This window comes from Pseudoliparis swirei, chromosome 7, assembly GCF_029220125.1.
Source record: "Pseudoliparis swirei isolate HS2019 ecotype Mariana Trench chromosome 7, NWPU_hadal_v1, whole genome shotgun sequence".
Taxonomy (NCBI): Eukaryota; Metazoa; Chordata; class Actinopteri; order Perciformes; family Liparidae; genus Pseudoliparis; species Pseudoliparis swirei.
Genome location: NC_079394.1, coordinates 7753397 through 7777707, shown reverse-complemented (window position 1 = coordinate 7777707; position 24311 = coordinate 7753397). Strand labels below are relative to the sequence as shown.

The following is a 24311-nucleotide window of genomic DNA, read 5'->3' as shown; positions in this document are numbered from 1 at the left end:
CCAAGGGAGGCGAGCATAGGGTGTCCAGTACCCCGGGCAAGTCCCCTGGAGGAGCCCTCGGGGGGCTCAGGGATAGTCACTGAGGCCCTCCTTATGAAGAGGGACACCAGCCTGTGGCTGTTCGGCATCATTGTCGGCTTTAGCATGCTGCCCTGAAATGGCAGCTATGTAGTCCCTCAGGATAGAGGCAGACATGCCCTTAACTAGAAGGGATGACGGAGGCGTGAGTACCGTAGGCACGAGGCACCGTACTGGGTCCCTCCGTCCGCTGGTCGGGAAGCGGCTTCGGTCTGCACGTCTCGTAGACGGATGGCACTCCGGCATTTAGAATAGTCCTCTGGACTGATTCTGTTCAGCTGCTTCTGCTCTCCTGCGGCCAAGCCCTTTGTTGGGCACGGCCGGGATCGGGATGGCAGGTCCCACCATCTAGCTGTGCTAGGGGTCCCGCATGTCAGCGAGGCACCGTGGCGTCTCACAGCGAAGTCTGTGCAGCCAGGGGAACCAAGTCCTGGCTGGACGCAAGGGGGCCACCAGCAAAATTCGGTGGCCCTGTTGAAAAACCCCGAGTAGTTGGCAAGATCAGCGGAAATGTGGGGAACGCCCTGGTTCCGTTCTCCTGGTCGCTACCTCGCCCGACAATTGGTCAGGTGAAGGGTTACCGGAGTAAGAAAAATCAGAAGGGCACGGGAGCTTCGTAGCAGCTCTGCCGCCCTAGGGGCCCCTGGAGGTTCAAGCCAACACGTGGTTGAGGCGATGTCTCGCCCAACAAGTACCTATTCCCTCCCAAGTATGGCAGGAACTGTTTGAGCGCTAGGTGCATGGCCTGTGGCTCCAGACCCAAGTGTCGCAAATAGACTGTCCTCTGGAAGTCCTGTACCGCCAGACTGCGCCCCACTTCGAGAGGCGGAGTCTGCTGTGGCGACCTCCCGGTGGGGCGGACCCCTTCCTGGGGATACCCTCTGATGGGTATGCTCTCACCCTCACGGGATAGAGCCGAGGCACCACTGTGACCCCCATCTTGTGCCTGTGGCCCCTGGCGAAGGCTGTTAGGCCCTCCATGCGAAGGGCACCGCGACAGCAGCCCAAGCATTTGCCCCATAGGCAAGGAAAAAAGGGATAAAAGACCACTGCCTGCCCCCTCAGAGAGTACCTACCTGCTTGAGTGACGGGCAGGCCCACTTAGTGGCTGCCTCTAGAGCTATACCAACGAAGGTTGTGCTCCGAGAATGGCTCAGAAAACTCTTTATGTTCACGAAGGCCCAACCGGGCAGCGTGAGAAAGAGTGTAAGACAGCTGATGCAGCTGTCAATTTACCCGATAGGCAAGAAGAGAGGATAAAAGACAGCCACCTGCCCCCTCAGAGAGGGGAAGGCTGCAGAGGATGCTGTCCACCTGTCTGAGTGACGGCCAGGCCCGCTTAGTGGCTGCATCTAGAGCTACACCAATAAAGGTTATGCTCTGAGAATGGCTCAGACAGTTGTTTGTTCACGAAGGCCCAACCGGCGGCGTGAGAGAGTGCAAGTAATGCACTGTGTGGCCCTAAATGGGTATGGCGCACATAGCCAGATCGTCCAGGATGGCAGTTTCCTCACGCCCTGGTGATTGCAGGGCGGCAGTAATGCCCTTTTGTAGAAACTCCTGGGGAAGTCCACATGGAAGAAGCCTGGGAATAACAGCTTTGGAAAGCATAACAGAGCAACCGTCTGTGAAGCATTCTAGGAACCTGACAAAAGGCCTCCCTTAAGTCGACAGACATGAGCCGATCTCCTCTGGAGACCACACAAAGGATGTCTGCTGGGCTCAGCCTGAGAAAATCAAGATGTGGCGCCCCCGAGTCTGCGGGGTGTGGACACGGTCCTGTGAAGACCAGATAACTGCTGCCTGGTCTAACCCGCTTTCACCGTGCGCTGCTGCGCCTGTAGAGCAGGTCCCCTGATTTCACTGGGACAGTAGGGAGGTTGTTCCTACATGCCTCCGACAAGGGTGCCTGCGCCGGCCAAACAGCTGGTCTGAACCCTGGAGAGCATTAGGCGCCCAGGTTCTCGCGACGTAAGTGCACATGCCTGCAGCGAAGCATCACTGAGGCTGTAGTCAAGTATGACATATGAGGGGGAGTTGCCGTGTAGTAAGCACGGTAAAATGGTCACCTGAGAACCGACTGGGCTCGAGGGCACCGGTCATCCGCCTCGGAGTCCCTTGGGAAAAACCGATGGATGCGATAGTCAGCTCAATGGATGGCATGGGACGAAGGCCACATTTGGCCATATCCTGCATGGACGCCGGGTTCGGTGATCTATCGTAAGATGGTAACCCCTCAGATAGTCTCTGGAGGAGACTGAAAAGGTGGCAGGGCCGGAATGCCCTGAGGAATGCACTAGCGTGCGTGGGGTTCCGGCTGCTGTATATCCAGCAGTTCCTGTGCCCTGCGAATGACGAACCCGATGGGGTCGTCGACTGCCCCCTACAAGGGGCTACCACTGGGATGTCCTCCCTTGGGAATGGATCAGCCGTGGGTGGATCTGATACTTCAGTCCTCCCTGCACTAGGGTGGCGACTTATCTGAGCTAGTTCTGCGGTCAGCAGACCTACTCTATAAGCTAGCCTGCCCGATTGCACTGCTAGGGGAGCCCCTGCGGCTCCTAGCCGGCGCTTGCAACTGGTCGGCTGGCCTCTCGTTAGCGCTGTAATCGCCCACAAGTAGCCTGAGCGAGAGCGCTCCACTACTTGGGCCGAGGTCCTGTGGAACAGGAGGTAGCTGTCGGATTTAGCGTAGGCTCCGTTAGCCTGAGTGGACACACTCTGCTAGCTATGCACGGCGGCAATGCTACCAAAGTCAACACACACGCTATCTCAATCGCTACAGAGAGCCGGTCGCGCCGGTGTAGCAGCACCGAGCGGACGTGCTCCCGTTAGCACACAGTTAGCAGGAACGAGAGCCCTGCTGTTGTGGGATATGCCGTCATAGGCAACAATTGTATTCGATCTCACCCGATTGAAGCTTCGCGGTGAAGGCGCTCTGGTGAAGACCGAAAAAGACTCGTGCGTTCTCCGGTCCGCCTCGACGGACCGCCGTAGAGAAACGCAACGTCCTCCTCCGAGGAGGAGAGCTCGTCGCAGCCTCTGGAGGGCGACGGATCGCAACTCCGACCATTTGGTCACAAGGCTCCCCGCGACGAGCTTCAGTTAAACTTCAGCCTTAGCTGATGCCTGCTTGCGAGAAGATGAAAAAGAACTGATCTCGGGATGACACCGGAACTTATACCCGGTGGGCGGGTCATCCGAGGTCACGGGTGACTTTGTTGTTATTAATACTCGACCTGCTATGCGCAAGACGGAAGATATCCAGTGCTAAGCACCGCCTCTGGCGGTCAGGAAGGATGAAATAGAACACAATGCAGGCGCTCCTCATGGTCAACAGTCACCTTTTTCTCCTTAGCAATCCTTTCAGCACGTTGAGATGCCACCTGAATGGGAGGTAGGGGCTTGTCGTAGCTTATCCCGCTGAAGAAGAACAGAACAATGTTATACTTTGTACTTCCAATTAAGATTCAAGGTTTGGATGTCAAAAGTAGAAAAATGTTGACATTAAACACACCTTTCTGCTAAAACCGAGGCATGTTTGGGATTCTTCTGGAATGGATTCATGCCCAGCCTGTAAGTAGTGTACATTTAATTAATACAATTGAAGATGAAATATCCCATCTGAACTTGATTTCACTCTTTTCATCAGATAGAACATATCTAATGAATTGCATGTCATGAAAGTCTTTGGTTCAGTGTAGTAAATCTCCTGCTTTACGGGAACGTAAGCATTCAGTGTCGACAGAACACCGGTGCTTACAGTGGTTTGATTGGTGGGCTCCTCTTGCTGGCAATAATCTTCATGAGTTCAAAGCGGCTGTTGTAGAGCTGGATGTGAGTGGCATTGTCATCCTGAGTGTAGATCTGACAGGTCCTCAGAGGACGGCTGTTCTTCGACTGGGCATGGACACAAACGCATATAGAAGAAAGGTTAGGCCATGAATTAAAGAGCAAAGAAACGTCTATCAAATACAAGGCACGGATAGGGTACCTTGTATATGCTCTTGGTTTTCTTCTTGGGGTTTGCCTCATACACCAGCTGAAGAAAAATTAAACAACATGGTTTAAACAAACAGAAGCGTAGGGTGACCCAACATCATTCACTGCTCACTCTCCATTACCTTGCCCTCTTCTCTGGGAATGATGACATTCTCGTAGCGATTGCGGCACTGTTTGGGCGAGCGGTAGATGCGGCTGCAGGAGTTCACCACATCGCTCACCAGATCCCAATTCGGGGTGTGAGCAGGAGAGACGATTGACAGGTTCAGAGGCAACTCCAGCAGCTGCTTTACAGCCTGTGAGACACACAAGAATGATATATGGACATTGAATGTACTAATAATATAACTTGTTGTATTAAGTAAAGTGCAATTAAAGAGATATTTATTTCCATCACAGTTGTGAGAAACGATGAGTGGAGCCAGTACCTGAAGCAGAGCCCAGTCCTCACTGATGAGCCACTCTGGGTTGTCCTGGCTAGCCTCCATGACAGGTTTAACCAGCGAGGGGAGGGGCTTGGCAAAGGGCGCCTGTTGCTTGAGGGAAAAGTTCTTCTTCTGGTCCTTTCCCTCTCTGCGAACTTTCAGCATGCTGGCCTTTTCGAAAAGGGATCGTGGAGGAATGACTGTCTCCCCATGGCCCTTCTTCTTCTTTCTGGCTGCTGCTGGATAGACACACTCGAGTAAGGACTAAAAAGGCTCCATATGTATATATATTCTTAAAAAGGATCCAAAAACCATTTCACTTAAAATACATTCAGGATTCACTAAAGAAATACTGCGACGAGCAAAACCAGAGAGCGTGCAGGACTGACGTAATGTTGTACAAAGGAGATGATCAAAGCCTTGTTGACTCATCGCATTTTACCTGAGGGATCCATCTTGAGTCTTTTGTGCTCCTTGCGGATGTAGATAGGAGGCAGCTTGGACTCTGGCATGGGTGTGGCGTCATACATCAGCATCATCACAGAGTCAATGTAGATGTCATTGTCATCCTGTGGCGGCGTCGGTGGCGTCCAAAGCTGTGTCAGAATACCACAAGTCAGAACAGTGGAGGAAATTAAATTTGAGTGAGAAAAGTGAAGATCCAAAACCACATAATACAAGGATTTGCGTAAAAATGTGTACATGTGGTAACAAATTTAAGACATTTTAGACAAAATGTAAAATATTAGGCATCAGAATAGTTTCCGATTACATCACATTCTGTGTCTTACCGGCATGATTTCCGAAGTGCCGTCCTCTGCATCAAATACGTACTCCTGTTGAAACGTGGAGAAAAGGTCAAGGTCAACCACCGTGCGGCACAATCCACACACACATCACTTCACGTTTGATTAGCAGAGGCCGCAATGGCCACCCACCATGTTGTAGGCATCCTCTCTGGTGTAGGTGAAGAGATCTTCATCTCCCTCCGTAATCTGTCGCTCCTCCTCCTCCTCCTTCAGCTTCTGCAGCTGCTTCAGCTCCCAGCCTCTCTTAGAGCACTTCAACCGCTCCTGGGGAACATAAACATGAATCAGTCAAATGTATCACGGGGTAATAGTACACTGAAATACCAACACAGTGGGGCAGAAATCAGAGATGATTAATGGACTGATGTCTACATCTATACCACACAACATCTGGATACAATATATACCTCAAATCTATATATTAATAAATAAATAATGCAGTTAAAGTTACCTTGATAGCAGTTTCATCGTCACTGATGTGGAGGTACTCCAAGTAATGCAGGGCATACCTTTCAATTGGTGTGAGCTGTTTAAGAGAAGGTAAGCAAATGCTAATTTAACCTCAGCAAGACAAAGAACAAAAACAAATAATCATGATACATGTATTTGTAGTTTTCTTGATGAAGACTGGACTATAAACGTAAAGCAACCTGTTCCATGACGGCGTTCAGCTCATCTTTATGAGCAGGCTCTTCTTTAGCTTGGCTCTCTGACTCTTGGTTGTCCTCCGTCGAGTCCTTGCCTGCTAAGGCCTCATCCTGCTGCTGCTCTTCCTCCTCGGGCAGGGCCTCCAGGTTTATGCTGTGGAGAGCCTGGATGTAGGGTCTAGCCACTCTGGGAGAAATGGCCTCAGATGCCGATGGCTCTTGGTGAAGAACCACAAACTCCTCCACCTTTTCTCCTGAGTCAGCCTCCACCTCAAACAGATCCTGTATTGTTCGCTGAGAACACAAAATATCAGGTCGGTATTTATATGTCCCCAGTTGAATTAAAGTAGTCGTGGGTCTCGGTTCCACAGGTGAAGAACATGACAGCTTTACTGATTCACGCACAGAAGCCTTTCATAGTTTGAATAAATGTAGCTTTGTGCAAAAGCAAAAAAAAGAAGTGTGTAGAGTTTCTGAAACTCCAGGACAAGAAGACCAGAGTGAATTTATCTTACCTGTGTGAGGAAAGCCAAGGTGTAGTCAGTGCCCTGGGCAGCCACCTCTCTGATCAGGTCCTTGGTGCCGTTCTTCAGCAGCTTCTCTTCAATGGAGTTCCCACTCTCCAGCCTGGCAACAAAAAGTAAACAGAGTAGCATCGAAGACCGTCAATATTAATGTGGGTTAGTTACATTTACAGTATTACTCTAATATTATGTGTTGTTGTACACAAATAACGAAGACCTGGAACAGATTTCACAAAGTTGATCATATTACCTGTATATGTGTATATCCTTGGAACGTCCTATTTTGTCACACCACTCTTGGGTGCGGGCATCCATGCTGGGATTGAGGTCTGTGTCGTAGAAGATGATGGTGTCTGCATCAAACAAAGACCCAATTGCAGAGCAGCAGCGGTTGGTCAGGATGCTGCAGAACACCTTCCTGTTCCTGTTGAACTTCTTCATATTCTCCTGCAGGGACAAAACACCAACCCAGCGAACAGACTGGTAAACGGAGGAAAGACATAGAACGTACATATACTCTTGCCCTTCATGGCACATGAAGCATGACGACGTGATCACATGATCACATGAAGCTTGCCCACTACTGGTCAACTGTTATACCTGGCCCCATCCGTCTCTATTTCTACATGTCCTTGCCAGTGGCACATTGTTTCTGTAGGTTAACACTGACATAATATACACTTTGAAGTGTGTTATATAGATGGCTTGTCAGAACCAATGTTAGTGGTGGGGATTTTACCTGTCGTTCGTCAGGAGAGAAGCTTTCATCGACCCGCACATAAGTAAGCTGTCTGTAATCGAGGAAGGCCTCCAGGATGTCGAGCATCTTCACCATCTGAGTAAAGATGAGGACACGGCGGCTCTCTGACCTGAGCTTCTGCAGCAGAATGGCAAGAGCTTCCAATTTACCTTTGGAAAAGAACAATATTAATAAGTGTAATTCTTTGTCGTTGAAACACCACCGGGAGAATAAAGTTATAGTTACTGTAACTATAAAGAGCAGTATGTGTGCAAATTAGCATTAGCATTTGTGTCTGTATTAGCAGCAGTTTATACAATATCTACATTCATTGAGAATACTAGATGGGAGTATGGAAAAAAGGCAGATTTAATACACTTTTTCATTGTCTTGTACATTGTATTCTTCCTTTAACCCTTGTGTTGCCTTAGGGTCATTTTGACCCGAATCAATATTACACCCTCCCCCCGCCTTAGGATTAATTTGACCCCATTCAATGTTTAATGTCGGTGTTCTTTCGGTAGTCAACAAACAAACATAAAGTGCCTCACACTTAAACTTGGAAAACAATATTAATTCTAATAATTTTCTGGAGGTTTTAATTGCTGGCGTCAAATTGAACCCAAAGGGTAAAATATGTTAGTAAATATAAAGGTAACAGGAGGGTGAAACATTGAATCGGGTCAAAATGACCCATAGGCGGGGGGAGGGTGTAATATTGATTCGGGTCAAAATGACCCTAAGGCAACACAAGGGTTAAACTGTTCTATAGGGCAGACAGATGACAACAGCACCGTTTCTTTTTAATTATATTAAAATATTGTAAGCAAAGCTTGGGATAAGACGGGTCATTCCCCCTGTATATGCACAAGGATTACAGTGGTGTTTTCACAAAGATATATTTTATTAGTTATATTGTGGTTATCCATACATGTTATTAAGTCATTATTTTTGCAGTCTGAGCTTGCTGCATGTAGGAAATTAGCCAAAAAGGTGCTATGCTTACCTGAGTCCATCTGCATTAACTGCAGGTCAGAAAAACGAAGGAGTGGCCTGGATGACAAGTGGTGGATTTCGGCGCTGTGGGGAGCGCAGGCCTCCTGGAGACGACGGCGAAGGGATTTCTGCTCAAGGCTGAAGGGAACCGGGGGATTGGCTGCATACAGGTGAGCAGGAGTGGCTTCAGCCGGAGGCACCACGCATACTAACCTATAACATGACAACAGTCCATAGGATAGGCATTATTTGGATTAATAAATAATACATATGGAATTGCATTTTGATAAAACCCTTAGTAAATTGTTACTTTTTTTAGTGGTAGAATTTGTGATCATTTATTTTATATTGCTATAAAACATCTTACTTTTTACTCAACAAATGCAGGAAGCTCCACATAACCACCACACATGGATTTACAAGGTATTTCATGATGTTTCAATGATTATGTGCTATACAGATGAAAAGAGACTTCAATACTCGGCTGAAGTACCTCTCGATAAGGCTGTTGGCAGCCCCCAGTCGGTCCTCCACAGAGAGCAGAGTGGACTGCAGTGCAGAGGTGGTAGCCACGCAGTTTCTCTGGGCCCTGAGGCAGCTTTCTCTGCCCACCCACCTCCAGCCTCCAGCAGTCATGGCAGAGTGAGCAGGTTCGGTGCTCAAAGTGCAAGCCTGCAGCAGGTCTGACCCATACAGCACTCTGCGGCTACAACGCCGCTCGTTGGCTGCAAACAGGCGGCACAAACGCTCCTTCAGCTGCTGAGTCTTTTCTTCTGAAGACTCCTGAAAATTACAGCGAGAGGTGGTAGACACAACCACAATTAGTAATGTTTATCCAAGAATGTCTGCAAAATGCTTCGTCTTTAGATTATAAAACAAGTTCAATCCGGGATTATAAACATTTGCTTGAAAGTGATGAACTGACCTGAGAAGCAGCATGAGTTGCAGTTGTGAGCTTCGTGGGGGTTGATGTGGCATTTGTTGTTACACCCAATGCTGAAAAAGAAATACACAGTGTTAATGATAACGATAAGAAAAAGCTGTACTTTTGCGAATGGCAATGTAAAACCTATTGTACAGGAACAAATGTGTAGTTGTGGAAGGAAGCATTTTAAGTCCTAGAAAAATAGATTAACTCTTAGAATTAAAATAATATATTGGTACAGATGATGTGACTAAATAAGTGATTGGGACTTGATTAATCGAAGATAACAATGCAATATCTTAACAGTGAATGAGTCACCTTGATGGGCTGTAGACAGGGTAGGGTGAGGTGTGCCAGGTGTAGCTGAGGTATTGGAGGCAGGGACAGCTTGTGGCATTGTTTGCATGACCATGGATCCCTGTGGTCTGATGATCTGCTGCCCCGGAGCTGACACAATCTGCAGGATGTTGCCTAAATCAATGACACAAATTAAGCAGCAAATATAAGAGGTGCCTTATCAAAAGGTAAGATCCAGCTGGCCATTAAAATAAATGTAAAAAATAAAAACAAGTCATGCAATCAGCATTGAGGTTTCTATAACAAGGCAGAAACAATAGTACATCAAGGAAATATAGCGGCGCATTTACTACATGCTGCGGTCGGTAGCTCCCGTTAAGTGTGCTACTCTTTTATCTATATTTGTTGACTTTTTCATGTTTATCAAAAATGACGGAATACATTCATCAACATCTGAAAAGGAAGTGTGGGGATTGAATTAAGTGCAGCCGACTTTGAGACGATCACCGCCCACAGCGGACCAACCAGCCAAACCAAAAGTCACCAAACTGTCCCAGGGAGGAGGGCCGAGATGGGAGAGAGAATGCTGTCTGGCTGACCGCCAGCTCTGCCTATGATGGAACTTAGATTGATACCTAACGGTATTCTGTTGCAAAAATAGAAGGTGCAATGAAGAAAAAATAAATAAATACAAAATGTTCCCCATAGCTTTTCCTCAATGGAGAACGCAGGACAGGTGATTTACTGTGTGGATATATGCATGCTGTAGCACACACAGTGTCTACAAAAGGAAGACAATATGTTTATCTTTAACTATATTAAAAACTGCTGAATTCTTTTTTTGTGTGCATATCACCCTTATTTATTCATTGACAGCTAATAAAAGACAGACGGGACCCAAGGGGAGAGATGCTGATGACAAGAAACAAAGATCCCCCAACAGAATCACACTCGGGAATTTTAGATTATATGGTACCCAGCTTAAGTGCTTCCAGTGACTTGAGGACAAATAGAATAAGTGGACACAAAGGAGAGCATTACTTTGAGATAAAAGTGTGACAATGGGATGTACATTACCGAGTGTACCTTGGAGCTGCAAGGGCTGTCCGGTGGTGAGCTGGCGCAGCTGGCTGGGGGACAAAGTGAACTTGTTACCCTGAAACTGCAGAGTGACAGGAGTCTCTGGCTGGGAGATACGATTCTGACTGCCTGCTATGTTGGCCAGCTGGGCGATCTTCACCACATCTCCACCTTCAATGGAAAGGAAGAACAAACACTTTATCAAAGTAAGCATTCAAAAGTTTAGGCTGAAATGTCTGACAACTAAATACTGAAATAATCAGTTAGTTTAAGGGTGAAAAAGAGACAAGACATGCTAAACCAGGGTGGATTAATCAGAGAAACGAGCACAGCCGCCCTCCACAACTGAACTATAGCAGCTCCCACTTTTATAAACCCTAAAGGGAAAAGAATATGGCTGTGAGGGCAGTCCTCAGGTGAAACAGAGAACCTGAAACATACACATACATAAAGCACGCGACTTGTTGCACTTTCAAGGAAGTATACTTTAGGATTTTTGTCAAACAATAATATCCATAATAACAATTACATCCCTATTCAGTCAGTCATTATTTTTCTTTTAATATAACATTTTTAAACACTGCTTTTAACCCTTTCTGAATAAGCAAAGCACTCATTTGGATAGCCCGCTTAGATCAGCAATTATATAGGTGTAAATGAGAATCTTTTAATTCATAAACATTATCTCTTTATTTTTGGAAAGCACTAAAAGTAGTTTGGAAATGGCATGATTGATTGATTTTCCAGTCAATTTCAAATTTAAGGTCACCTGCCTCCATGTTTTTCATTATGAGAAAAACAAATATGTTTCATCAATTCCTAAAGTTAAAAAAAGTCAGGGATTACAGTTACACAATGATATTTGTCCTTTTAGTACCATTGACTCTACAGAGATTACAGTAGAAAGTCAGACAGATGAGGGAAAAAACCTTGATTTCACACCCTGAGCCGACTGAGGGGTGTTTGGAAACCTCTGCCTAGTCTACTTCTCAGTACCATGCCAATTTTAAGTAACAACAAAGTCATTAAAAAGTAATCAACGGTATTAGTACATTTGAAAATGTTTACGAAGGATATACATTGTGGTATAAGGAAAAATCAATGCACACACATTAATGATAACTTAAATTAATACAATTTAGAGAGCCCAACAGCTATTAGAGAAAATGTATTTGATAATTTGTTTGCACAAATTAGTATTAGTGATGTCAACACATTGTGCTGCGTAAATACAGTGACAATACACCAGGTAACGGTTTCTAGGCTGTGGACAATCTAAACTGTTTACTTATACTTTAGATAAACTCTGGGTTTTGATTGTAATTATTTGTGGCATCCCTTCATAGATTGTTTCTGTTAATTAAATTATTTCCTGATTAACTGCATGGAGTATTTACAAGGAACACATGGCTCTTTAGTGGGCACAAGAACTTAGTGCGCAAGAGTCAAGTTTACACAACACTAAAATATGCTCGCAAATGATCACTTCATGTACACACTGAGCAAAAATGTTATGTAGAAGATATGCAAGATAATGTTTAAAAAATGTTTTCCCTATTTAGGTGGAAAGGGTTGACAATTTGTGGGACTTTTTCCACATGCCTTGCAGTGATGCTCAACATCAGGGTGAAATCATAACATTAGCAAAGAGAAATTAAACAACCAAAGCGTTGGGATTTGTTCCTGCAGCTGGGCTGATGCAAGAGACGAAAGAATATTAGTAAACTGGGAGAAACAAATATATAAAAAAAGGAGGGGGGTAATCATAATTGAGTTAAATAGTATAGTGGTGTGTGGTTTAACATAAGTGGGTTGTTTATAGTGTACATGCAGGTATCAAGAAAGAAATTGGAGAATGCTGAGGCTGTAGAGATGCTGCTGATATGGCTACAGATCTAATCTGATGGGGATATCTTTTTTAATCACTATCGGTTGTGTAACTATTGATATGTGGCATCTCTGCCATGATGAGAATTACTGCACCACTAGTGCTACTACTATTTCAAGTTTGAGTCGATGTACAAAGCCATTTATCTGCAGGAGTGAAAACTGAATACATATCAGCAGTGCCTCAATTAAAGGCCTCAGTGTAGAGCAGCCCATTCTGCTGTGCCAGAGGTGGAGGGGAAACACTGAGAGGGAGGGGAGGCCACTTACTAGGCAACCGTGCCTGGGCCTGAGATGTAAGAACCAGCCTCTGGGACAGTAAGCTGGGTTGGACGGCATGGCTGGAGGCTAGAGCTGGCCTGGGGACCTGTGCTAATGCAGGCTGGCTGATGGGAGCTATAGATCCCACAACTGTGCCAGCTAAGGTCTGGCCCAAGGCCACTGAGGGAGCCCCCAACACATGCTGCCCAAGGCCACTGCTCCCAGAGACAGTGTTGCTGCTGCTGCTGACAGGAGGGGTAGTCTGGGCTCTCTGAGTGGCTGTTCCAACTGCTGTGAAATACAAGGCAATGGGGTACGGGACTACATGTTAGGGGGAACCCAATATTTAGTCAAATCATCGTTACGATCAAACAATTTAATCCATAAAAATCCCTCAGCAGTAGTGGGCCAAAACACCAAGCATAACTAGAGATGTTATTGATTAATAACGGAGAGATTAATCACTGCTAACAATCTGATTGATGAAAATCTATTACCGGACAATGAACACAGTAGGTGTGACAGAAATTGTTTATCTCTAGCACCATCTGTGTGGATGAATTTAGTCGAATGCAAGTGCACCTCAAATGTAGGAAAAGCCTTTTGCCTGCAGCTCTTAATCTGAAAATCCTACTGCCTGTTGCTTCTTTCATCACATCCTGAATGTGCTGCCATTACGTCAAAACATGAGGACAGCCCACCACTACTGCATATAAATCTAAACAAATGAAACCTCTGTGACTACTGAAGGGTGTCCCAAACCTCTCCATAAAGTGCATAAATATGTACACACTACAGGATTTCAAAATTTGCTCCAAACACTACCGACAACAATATATGAGAATATGGGCACAGTCTGAATTTATATTTTAAGCATGACAAAGTAAATCAGGTTCATTTATATCTCTAACAGTGTCACAATCATGCAGCATATATGCAAACTACACTTTAACCCTTGTGTTGCCTAAGGGTCATTTTGACCCGAATCAATATTACACCCTCCCCCCGCTTTAGGATTAATTTGACCCCATTCAATGTTTAATGTCGGTGTTCTTTCGGTAATCAACAAACAAACATAAAGTGCCTCACACTTAAACTTGGAAAACAATATTAATTCTAATAATTTTCTGGAGGTTTTAATTGCTGGCGTCAAATTGAAACCAAAGGGTAAAATATGTTAGTAAATATAAAGGTAACAGGAGGGTGAAACATTGAATCGGGTCAAAATGACTCAAAGGCGGGGGGAGGGTGTAATATTGATTCGGGTCAAAATGACCCTAAGGCAACACAAGGGTTAACTCAGTATTTAACACAAGGCTAAAACTAGAACATTAGGTAAATGTTCTGTCCTCTGCTGAATATTACTCCTCACTTACCGTGAGTGGTGGCTGTCGTAGTTGCAGTGGTGACGGTGGACTTGCCCCTGGCCTGGGCCGACTGGTTGGTGGTGGAAACAGAGCTGCTAGTAACGGGAGAGCTGGTTGGAGGACGCTGGCCCGGTGTGCTCGTTATGGCAGCCAGGCGACCTTCTGGCTTTGTTCCATACTGCACTGGCTGGAACAATCTACTAAGAAAAATGTGTATTATGATTTGATACCAGATTATCAGTATTACAATAGGGATTTTACATTTAAGAGCAAACTGAGAATGTCCATTTATCTGCACATCAACCATGTCAAGAAACTTGGAGCTTTTATTGCTGACCTCAAGGGTTTTATTGGACATGGTTTGGGTCGTGGTGCTGGTTCTGGACCAGTGTGGATCTCCTCTATGAGCTGTTGAGTGATCTTTAGTTTGGGTACCGCCTCTTCAGTCTGATACCGAGTCAGTCTGTTCTCGTTATTGATCAGATCAAATATGGACATGTTTGCAATCTACGAGGAGAATAAGATACAAGACAACATCAGAGGCGGATCAGTGCAGATTTATTATGAATCTAGGTTGCCAACACAACATTTTTGAGTGACAGTTAAACAGGGCTAGCAAACATCTTGGTGCACATTAGCAATGAAAAGAACACGTGTATACCTTGCTCGAGTCATTCCGAAGAGCTCCCAGCACCAGTGATGGGACGTTGTATTGCAGAGAGGAGAAGAAGTAGGAGCTACTGGTCTCCCTGGGAGCCACCAGCTCAGGGTGGTTACACACTCGCTGTAACTGCATCAAGACCTGAAGCACACTGACAAAATGACCCGTCTTCAGCGCCTCCTGAGCTCTAGGAGAACAACAGACAGAAGACATGATTTTGAAATGTTCAAACCAAGAGAAAGCTGCATCCAATACTACAAAACATAATATTGACCCATTAAAATGCATCTTCAATCTTTTTTTAAATAGAAAACGGAAAATAAAGGTCCTTCCCTGTACAAAACCAATGAGCTAAAGCTAATCTTGAATAAGTGTTGGTACTGGTTGCAAGAGTTACACCATTTAAAATGTAAAAACAACAACATTATTCTAGAAAGAAATATTTAATGAACATAATGTGTTGAAAGTTGCACGACGATAAACATGTTGTAATTAAGCCGTTTACAGTTTAATGTTAGATCCGTTCAAGCCATGGATGCACAAAGCCCATGTTGGAGCCCTGTCCCTTCCTATGAAATCTGCTCTGTGGCACATGAAGCAACAAAGTTTGACTTCATAGTATAAAATTGAGATGCTCTATTCAGTAAAAATGTGTATTATGCAAAGGTTAATAATACAATTTTCAGAGTTCAAATGCATTCTTGCAATTTGGTTTTAGGCATGAAATAATGAATATCTGTAATAATGAATTAATACAGATGTTGTAAGAAGATGCTTTCCCAGCAATAAAAAAAAAGGTAATTATGACCCATTTCACTCCAGCACGTGTAAATTCCCAATTCATCCATGGTGAGTTTTCTCAGCGCCAAGAAAGCCGTACTTTGATATCACAATATAACTATCCATGTGGAGCAAATATCTCACCCTGGTTGAGTGAGGATGTCTTCGTAAAGGCCTTTCTGTCTGGTCGAGAGACGGCACTTTAGAATATGCTCGTACTTCTTGGGCAGTTGTTTCTCCACGTCCCTTTTGGAGCGCCTCAGAATGAAAGGCTGGATCATCTACAGTTAGGAAAAAGAAGATCAATATGTAATGTTGCAAGGATCTGCGGTGAGGCAAAATCAGTCACGTTTAAAGAAAATCTTAACGTGGTACAGTTTGAAAGGCCGAGGAATTAGCAGGCGCTATACCCACCCGGTGCAGGCGAATGACCAGTTTGTGGCAGTAGTCCTGATTATGGTCGGTACCCGCCTTAACAGGAAAGTCAGAGTACGACCGGGTGATTCCTGGCAAAAGGAAGTGGATCATGGTCCACAACTCCTTCAGAGTATTCTGAAGAGGAGTGTTGATCAGGAGAATCCTCTGCTCACTGCAAGATGCACAGAAATGTTTTATTTAAAAAGCATCTGGCAGAATATCAAAGTGATTTAACAAAGAAAGACAAAAATACAAGGAAAAGATCACATCAGTCTAATAATTTGCACAAAACTACTTGCATAAATGCACAACAGCTCTTAAGTGCTGTGACCATCAAGAAAACCCCCAAACCATGTTTACTGTGATCCACATTACAGATGACAAATTAATTAACAAAACTGAAGAAAAACAATCCTGGTTCTTGATAAACTTGAATTAGTATCATGTTTACCACCCTGCTCACCTTCTGAGAGCAAATATTGTTTCCCAGTGTTTCTCAGTCATGTTTTTGATGAGCTGCACCTCGTCTAGGACAAGGTGCCTCCACCTTCGTCTCACAAAATGGCTCTGGTCTTTCATCAGCAGCTTGAAGGATGTTACACAAACATGGAAGCTGTTGGCCTCCCCCCACCACTGTAGATATCAGAGATGATTTGTTATCACATTTACAGCTGTTAATTGAAAGGAGATGCCTGCTATATTGGGTAATGTTTCCAATGAGTGTTGTTTAAATACAGCAGAACTACCATTCTCTTAGATCTGCGCTCCCTTCTGTCGCCAAGGTACAAGAGGATCTTCAGGCCAGGACACCAGCGCTTGAACTCCACCTCCCAATTTAGCAACTTGCACGTCCTTACTACAATAAGGTGGGGTCCCCAGATGCCTATGGACAAAAACAGACAGCATCTTAATTAAATTCACTTTGAATAAATAAGGATAGTGAAAATATTCACTATTTAAAAAAAATGGAGTTTAGAGTTGCAGAGAGGCGTACCCTCTTGGCCAGCTAATTGCGCCATGTAAGCCACTGTCTGTACAGTCTTGCCGAGGCCGGTCTCATCAGCAAGAATGCCATTGAGGCGTTTCTTGTGAAGGTTTACCAGCCAGTCCACACCGATTTGTTGATACTCTCGCAGCGACCCGTGCAGTAGAAAAGGAGCTGGGGTGCGGGTCTAATAAAATAAAAGATTATAAATTAGTTGTAAAAGATTATAAAATAAACAATGTTCTTTTATCTGTGCGTGTGTCTTACAGAGGACGTGGTCCTGAAGCTGCCCTTGGGCAGGATGAGCTCTGTGGCAGCAGCCACTTCAGCTATGTCTTTAGCAGGCTTCTTATCAGAGGAAGTGGCTTTGTCAGCCCCACGGTACTGGTCCACACTCAGGAGGGAGTCAATCAACACGGCCTCAGCGATGCTGCCCGTAGGACGAGCCACTTCTGAAAAATAAAGAATATCAACTGTTTCACACATCACATAATTCACAACTGCTAAACCAATAAAACCGTTGTGAGGATGAACGTGACAATTTCCTTTTTAATTAAAAAAGGCACCTTCAGTCTCTTCCATGTCATCCTCATCACTAGGCTGAGGCCACTCAAAGCTGTCCACGTAGGCACCAGCATACTGCTTCTTCAAAGTATCAAGAGGCATCTCCGCTAGAAAACAAATACAAAAGCATTTGCAATACAGACACATTCACAGATATTCTGGTACTTTAAATGAGTGAAACATTGAGTAATAATTGTAATTCATTTTTTAATTAGTTGAGAAACAATAATTATGTTTTTTATATACACAACTTTGGGCAACAGTAGCCTATAGCAGGGTTATTAACAAATGTGTGCAACATAATGTGGACAAATGAATTACTTACTAACAATTACATAAACTAACTAAGCAATATGTTAGCAATCTGTAGAGAACAAATGAGTTGTTAAGTTGTCTTGAATAATGTAATGTACACACAGCTCACGGTATGTTTTGATTCAACCGAAATTCCATAGTTATTTTAAAGCGTTGCGCCTCCATTGAAAAAGGCATTTAATAAAAGCTCTTTAACTCTATTTTATGAATTGATATTGGATCAATCAAATGAAGACTGATTTGAAACATAAAATAATGCAGACCGTACCCTAATAACTTACAAAAAAGAACAGAAACTGTCTATATGCAGTTAAGAGAAGGTAACTCCACTTTCAAGCACTCCCTGTAGAAATTCCCCTGAAACAATTCTCTGAATTGGATAAAATCATTTCAAGATTTATCTGGCAAGGGAAAAAACCAAGGATTAAATTTAAAACTCAACAACTTCCAAAAGAAGAAGGAGGAATGGCTCAACCCAACTTTAAAAATTACTTCTATGCTGTTCAGATTAAACCCTTAATTAACATGTGTACCCCATCTTATTGTGCCAGGTGGAAAGATATTGAACTCTCTATTATGAATGACCCCCCAATTCAAGCAGTATTAGCACACAAAAACCTGGGAAAACTTATAGAAAATTTACAAAACCCATGGATCAAATTCAATTTAAAAATCTGGAACATGATAAAAAGAGAATATAAACTAGATCATAAACTACAAATACTTCAATGGTGTGCCTATGACCCGGGGTTCAAACCAAATGAAATGGATCATAGATTTAAATCTTGGATCCCAAAAGGTATAACGACATACTATTCTTTGACAGATAAAGGACAACTAAAGGACTTTGAACACCTAAGGGAAAAATATTGTCTTCAAAAATCTGATTTTTATAGATATCTCCAGATACGCAACCATTTCGAACTTAACATTAGAAATACAATAGACCTTGATGAACCAATACTAAGAATATTTCTCGGTGCCTACCAAAACGAATCAAACAGAGGTATTATCTCGAAATCCTACAAGGGCCTTATGACAAAAAAATCCCACACTGCAATATACAGGACTGTCTCAGAAAATTAGAATATTGTGATGAAGTTCTTTATTTTCTGTAATGCAATTCAAAAAACAAAAATGTCATGCATTCTGGATTCATTACAAATCAACTGAAATATTGCAAGCCTTTATTCTTTTAATATTGCTGATTATGGCTTACAGCTTAAGAAAACTCAAATATCCTATCTCTAAATATTAGAATATCATGAAAAAGTATACTAGTAGGGTATTAAACAAATCACTTGAATTGTCTAATTAACTCGAAACACCTGCAAGGGTTTCCTGAGCCTTGACAAACACTCAGCTGTTATAAATCTTTTTTTTCACTTGGTCTGAGGAAATATTAAAATTTTATGAGATAGGATTTTAGAGTTTTCTTAAGCTGTAAGCCATAATAATCAGCAATATTAAAAGAATAAAAGGCTTGCAATATTTCAGTTGATTTGTAATGAATCCAGAATGCATGTTTCTTACATTTTGTTTTTTTAATTGCATTACAGAAAATAAAGAACTTTATCACAATATTCTAATTTTCTGAGACAGTCCTGTATGTAAAGGAAAAATGGAAAAGAGATGGCAACCTCTCAATATCAAATGAAGACTGGTTAGATGTGTGTAAATTCCAATGGAAATGTACCAACTCTCATATATGGCGGGAATTTGCATGGAAGTGTGTTATTCGTTTCTTTATTACACCGAAGCAGAAAGCACGCTTCGCGGGAGGGGATGCCACATGTTGGAGACGGTGTGGGGCTCAGGAAGCAAATCACTGGCACATATTTTGGGAGTGCCCTGTCATCAGGCCTTTCTGGGCAGACTTTCATCAAATATTGGAAATCATACTTAACACTGACTTGCCCCTGGAATTTGAAACTTTATTCTTTGGAAAATTTGATTTTCAAACAGGGCGACAAGATAAATACATGTTTGGCATTTTAATAACCGCTTGTAAAAAAGCGCTCACCAGACGCTGGCTGCTCCCTGAGCCCCACGACTCAGGAGTGGATAGACATCGTAAATGACATTTATGCTATGGAAAGGATCACCTTCTCCCTCCGCCTTCAGAGAAGTATGTTTATTCAACTCTGGGACAAGTGGGTGAAATATGCAAATCCAATACGGACAGATCCTGTGGAGATAATAAATGAATGACCCTGCAACGCTGCTTTAGTTTAGGAAACCTCTCCGACCTCTATCCCTCTCCCTCCCTAGTCTCCCCCTTGTCTGATGTATTTTTCTGTTTGTATGTACACTCTCCCAAAAATGTTCAATGTTATTTAATTTGAAAGACAGGATGGTATAATCTGAATACTACACCTGTGCTGTTGTATACTTTATAAATTAAGATACTATCCTAAAACGAAAAATAAAAAATTATTTAAAAAAAAGAGAAGGTAACTCCAGGCAACACCTTCAGCCGTACAGTGTCAGTATGTGCTCTGTACCTCAATCTAATGTCACGTTATTACAATAATTAACACCACCAAAGCCTAATTTGCTGATAACCTCAATATATAGTATGTTGTACACAAATGGGGTTTGGGAATATGCCATAATCCTGCCACAACACATCTGCATAAACAGAGAAGTGAAGTAAATACCTACCATCTTTGGCCAGGTCAACCAACTCTGCTTTGTGGTCTGATTCCCCCTCCATGGCCTCCTGTTCCTCGATGGTGCTCTCTTCATCTGTGACAAAAAGAAAATACGTATAGTAAACAGCTGCAAATAATTACACGGAGTAGATGCCAGTGTCCACATTATCATCATCATCATCATACCGTGTTCATCAACTAAGGACGAACTTGATTTTCTTTTTTTAGCTGAAATCATAACCTCCTAGAAAAAAGAAGAAAAAAACATTACAAAATATAAATAGGATGGAAAATGTGCATTTGTTTTGTCAGTGCAGAACCTACCTCTTTTTCAGCTTTCACTCCTGTTGACTGACCTGGTACTGAAACACAAGTTATTAAAATTCATTACAAAAACTGGTTATCAAAAAAGTACTTTCAAACGAGATAGACTGGCACCGTTAGACTTTGAACCAGAATCAATGGATGAGAAAGTAAAAGCTCATGATATGAGGCAAATATGTTCGTTATGTTTGTGGGAGCTGCTCAGTGTTACGTACCTTTGGTTGAGGCTTTTTGTAAGCTAAGTGCTTTGAGCCTCTTCTCATAAATTTCAAACTGGAGTTTGATTTCCACAACCTTGTGGAACAAATATGAATTACAACTGGAAAAACTACTGTTTTTATTTGTAAATGATTACAGCGTTGGGTATAATTAAGAAAATTAAATAACTAAACATACCTGCTCAATGTTTGCCCAGAAGAATTCGACCTCACGGGCGATGGTGCTGGCAATGTGACGAAGATGAATTTCCCTTTCTTTCTTTGACCTCTCTTCACTTTTCTTTTGCTCTTGATGGTAACGGGCACATGTCCGAACCAGCTGCAATGAAGACACACAAGAGTTTGGCTTTCAACAGAACATCAGTATTTCATGACTCCTTTTGTTGTGCTGATGTGTAATTTCCATTGTGAGTTATTCCATCTCTGCCTTACCTTCTTGGCAGCAGCTTCTTTCCATCTCCTCTCCTGAGCAAAGTCAGCTGCCATCCACTGCATCTCTTCCAGGAGATAGTCCCAGTGAGACTTTGGACGTGAGGCTTCCGCAAGCTTTGGGAGCCTACTGGCTGACCACTGGCCCTCCTTCCTTAGCTCCGAGATGCGCTGATGCACTTGACTCTCCTTGGAAACAGAAACAGCATTTTAACCAAATAGAAATCCAGAATATGTATCCGTATCCCAAATTTAAAACCTGAATGAGCAAACTCAAATGCAACACAATGCACAAAAGCCAAACACAACACCAACAACAGATATCAATGGCCATTATCAGTAACCGTATGCCAATTATTCTTATTAATCAAATGACATTATAAGTAACTATGAGAAAGTAAAAAGTATACATCTTTGCTTTCATAAAAAACCTGCAGACATCATTAAAGATTCACACAACACATAATTGTATTGAAGACTTTTGAAGAAAAAGCTTTAGGAACTCACCATTTTGGCCTGCTCAACTTGTTTGTCTTGAGAACCCTCCTGTGAGGACTGCATGGCCGCACTTTGACCAAAGCCACCCATTTTGACTGTAGATATACCGTTGGTTCCAGTCAGTTTGGACTGGGTGCTTGGGTTGATGTTAGAGCCGAGAGGGCGGAGCGGACTTGTAGTATGGGGGGTTAGAACAGAATTGGGAACAGAGAGTGGAGCAGGAGACATGGATGTCATGGATGTCATGGATATCGAGTTGGTCATAATCCTCTGAACTGGCTGGTTTGATTCAGTACCAGGGCGAGCAAGTGCCACCGTCTATAATAAAGAGTGGAAAACCATATTCTTATTAGATACATTTGCAGTATGACAAGTTTAAACACATGAAAACTGTATTTGCATGGTTTCAGGTTGACTGACCGCTTGTCCTGACTGCAGTATGGCCTGGGATGGTTGCTGCTGGGGCTGCAACTGGAGATGAAGACCAGGCTGCATCTGCTGCTGCAGTTGGGCCTGGAGCTGTGTGTGGGGGTTTATTGTGGGCATGACAGGCCCACCAGTTTGCACCTTCACTTGTGACAGGAGTTGACCACCAGGGTGAGCTGTGTTCTCCACTAACTGAGCCTGCTGAGAGAGTGTCATGGACAGGCCTGACATAGGAAGGGCACTTTGGGGCAATCGACTAGGCAGCTGGGGAGGAGGGGTGTGCAGGCTTGCTGCATTCTGCACTGGAGGTCCCTTGGATGGGTCGTATTGTTGCTGGTCCTGCTTCTGTCCTGCAATCTGGATCGCTTGAGGTATAGGCGGCATCCCGCCTGTACACACAGTAACCAAATTATAGGACAAACGGGGGTGGTATAAAAAGTGACAAAAAGACAGTAAAAATCAGGTTGAAAATCACATCACCTCAGGGAAGTGAAGTGGTTTAGGTCTTTTTTTGCGGTTGCTTGAATAAACGGTTTGAAATGCTATTAAATTGTAGCTTTCACTTAAAATACATTTAAGAGACCCAATTTCTAAAGTTTTTCTAAGCTATGAGTAGATAATTAAAGGGTAATTTGAAATAGTTAAATTGCAGTTTGAGCTTCAGCTATTAGGGCTCCTCAGAACCTTGAACTAGATGTACTGTATGAATAAACAGTAAAGTACTACTTCCTGATGATCAGAGTGGAAACTAATGAAAGTCATACAGCAAAATGATTACAGAAGAAATTAAATCAATGTGAGAATCTACACGTCTCTCAAATAAAATACTAATTTGATAAATGCAAAACCAAAATATAGCATTTCAAGTGTTGAGAGAATATGGTTAAAAACATCCAAACTAATACATGCAATAAGATAGGTTTTTAGAGAGGAAGAAAAGGAAATGTTACAAAGGAAAATGAAAAAAACCAAACATTTTATGATAAAGAGAGAGGGAGAAGAAAGGGGAAATAAAAATATAGAGCGGACACTTACAGAAACACCATATGTTTGGCATGCATGAAGCAATATCATTCTAGCGGTAACCAAGGCATCTGGGTGCCTCACATAGCGACAAACCACAGAGGTGAGCAAAAGGACACACATGGGGTCTTGCAGACAGCAGGCTTGAGCGGAGCTGTGCACACTAAAGCAGCACCTGCCTTACCTCCCTGCACATCACACCACCTTGCCTAGACGCCATCAACACCTGGCCTTGACACACAATCGCAAAAACCTGTGCCGTGAACGCAAATCTTCGACATGATTCACCTCCTACTTAGACCGAGGGAAAGAAGCCAAGTCAGAACAAAATGCCATGAAATAACATGGAAGGAAAACAACTAAATGTGAACATGAGATAAAAAAAGACACTCTTGAAGATGTAACTGATGAATTTAAGAATGATGATTTTGAATCCCGACGGATGATGCAAGGACGGACAATCGAAGAAGAAAGGACTAGTGAAGGAATGGCAATGGGAAACCAAAATGGAAGCATGCCACGTGGTTTCATAAAATGGGAAAACAAGCAAAACCCATTGGAAAGTGAAGTTATTCTCACTGTGATCCACCTCCAAAAAAAGATGAAAAAATCCATCAGCACTGGAAGGTCTGTCCAAATAATGATGACTAACAGGAACGAACTTCAGAAAAGAGGAGATGAATAACGACGGGTGATCGATAGTTAAAACAAGAAGGGGAAATCATAAGACATGGCATCTTCCCATTGAGTGGCTTTTGTTCTTCAGACTTCAAGTCTTCTTCCCCATGTATGCTGAGAGAGAGCGATGGTGTTGGTACAGCTAAGCCTGACCTTCCTGAGGACTGCTGACAAATCCAGCAGATGGATGAAGATCTGTTCGTGGATGTTGCTTGAAGTTTGTTTGTCGAAGAGGAATGTTGCGATTCCCTTTTTTAAATCTCCTTAGTTTGAGGAAGGGGCTACGTCCGGCAGCATCGAAC

General features: G+C 43.3%; 1 protein-coding gene across 5 annotated transcripts in view; it reads right to left on the bottom strand.

The window, feature by feature from the left end:
* ep400 (E1A binding protein p400) overlaps window positions 1-24311 on the bottom strand; it is a 33745-nt gene that overhangs the window by 5629 nt on the left and 3805 nt on the right. For 2 of the 5 annotated variants that reach the window (XM_056418404.1, XM_056418407.1), the window contains exons 5-42: window positions 22303-22697; window positions 21892-22200; window positions 21388-21573; window positions 21134-21274; window positions 20953-21031; window positions 20738-20775; window positions 20600-20657; window positions 20424-20507; window positions 17447-17551; window positions 17148-17332; window positions 16890-17067; window positions 16642-16778; window positions 16359-16528; window positions 15893-16067; window positions 15623-15759; window positions 14699-14885; window positions 14375-14544; window positions 14047-14234; window positions 12680-12961; window positions 10520-10693; window positions 9464-9616; window positions 9146-9216; window positions 8714-9003; window positions 8231-8433; window positions 7225-7394; window positions 6736-6932; window positions 6477-6588; window positions 5965-6255; window positions 5766-5840; window positions 5444-5578; window positions 5297-5341; window positions 4948-5101; window positions 4509-4744; window positions 4203-4376; window positions 4073-4120; window positions 3842-3978; window positions 3596-3652; window positions 3423-3501 (exon numbers count right to left, since the gene is read on the bottom strand). In XM_056418404.1, coding sequence (XP_056274379.1) covers window positions 3423-3501; window positions 3596-3652; window positions 3842-3978; window positions 4073-4120; window positions 4203-4376; window positions 4509-4744; window positions 4948-5101; window positions 5297-5341; window positions 5444-5578; window positions 5766-5840; window positions 5965-6255; window positions 6477-6588; window positions 6736-6932; window positions 7225-7394; window positions 8231-8433; window positions 8714-9003; window positions 9146-9216; window positions 9464-9616; window positions 10520-10693; window positions 12680-12961; window positions 14047-14234; window positions 14375-14544; window positions 14699-14885; window positions 15623-15759; window positions 15893-16067; window positions 16359-16528; window positions 16642-16778; window positions 16890-17067; window positions 17148-17332; window positions 17447-17551; window positions 20424-20507; window positions 20600-20657; window positions 20738-20775; window positions 20953-21031; window positions 21134-21274; window positions 21388-21573; window positions 21892-22200; window positions 22303-22697 — 6005 coding nt within the window. The remainder of the gene's footprint in view (window positions 1-3422; window positions 3502-3595; window positions 3653-3841; window positions 3979-4072; window positions 4121-4202; window positions 4377-4508; window positions 4745-4947; window positions 5102-5296; window positions 5342-5443; window positions 5579-5765; window positions 5841-5964; window positions 6256-6476; window positions 6589-6735; window positions 6933-7224; window positions 7395-8230; window positions 8434-8713; window positions 9004-9145; window positions 9217-9463; window positions 9617-10519; window positions 10694-12679; window positions 12962-14046; window positions 14235-14374; window positions 14545-14698; window positions 14886-15622; window positions 15760-15892; window positions 16068-16358; window positions 16529-16641; window positions 16779-16889; window positions 17068-17147; window positions 17333-17446; window positions 17552-20423; window positions 20508-20599; window positions 20658-20737; window positions 20776-20952; window positions 21032-21133; window positions 21275-21387; window positions 21574-21891; window positions 22201-22302; window positions 22698-24311) is intronic. The other 3 variants (XM_056418405.1, XM_056418406.1, XM_056418408.1) reach the window with 3 other exon arrangements.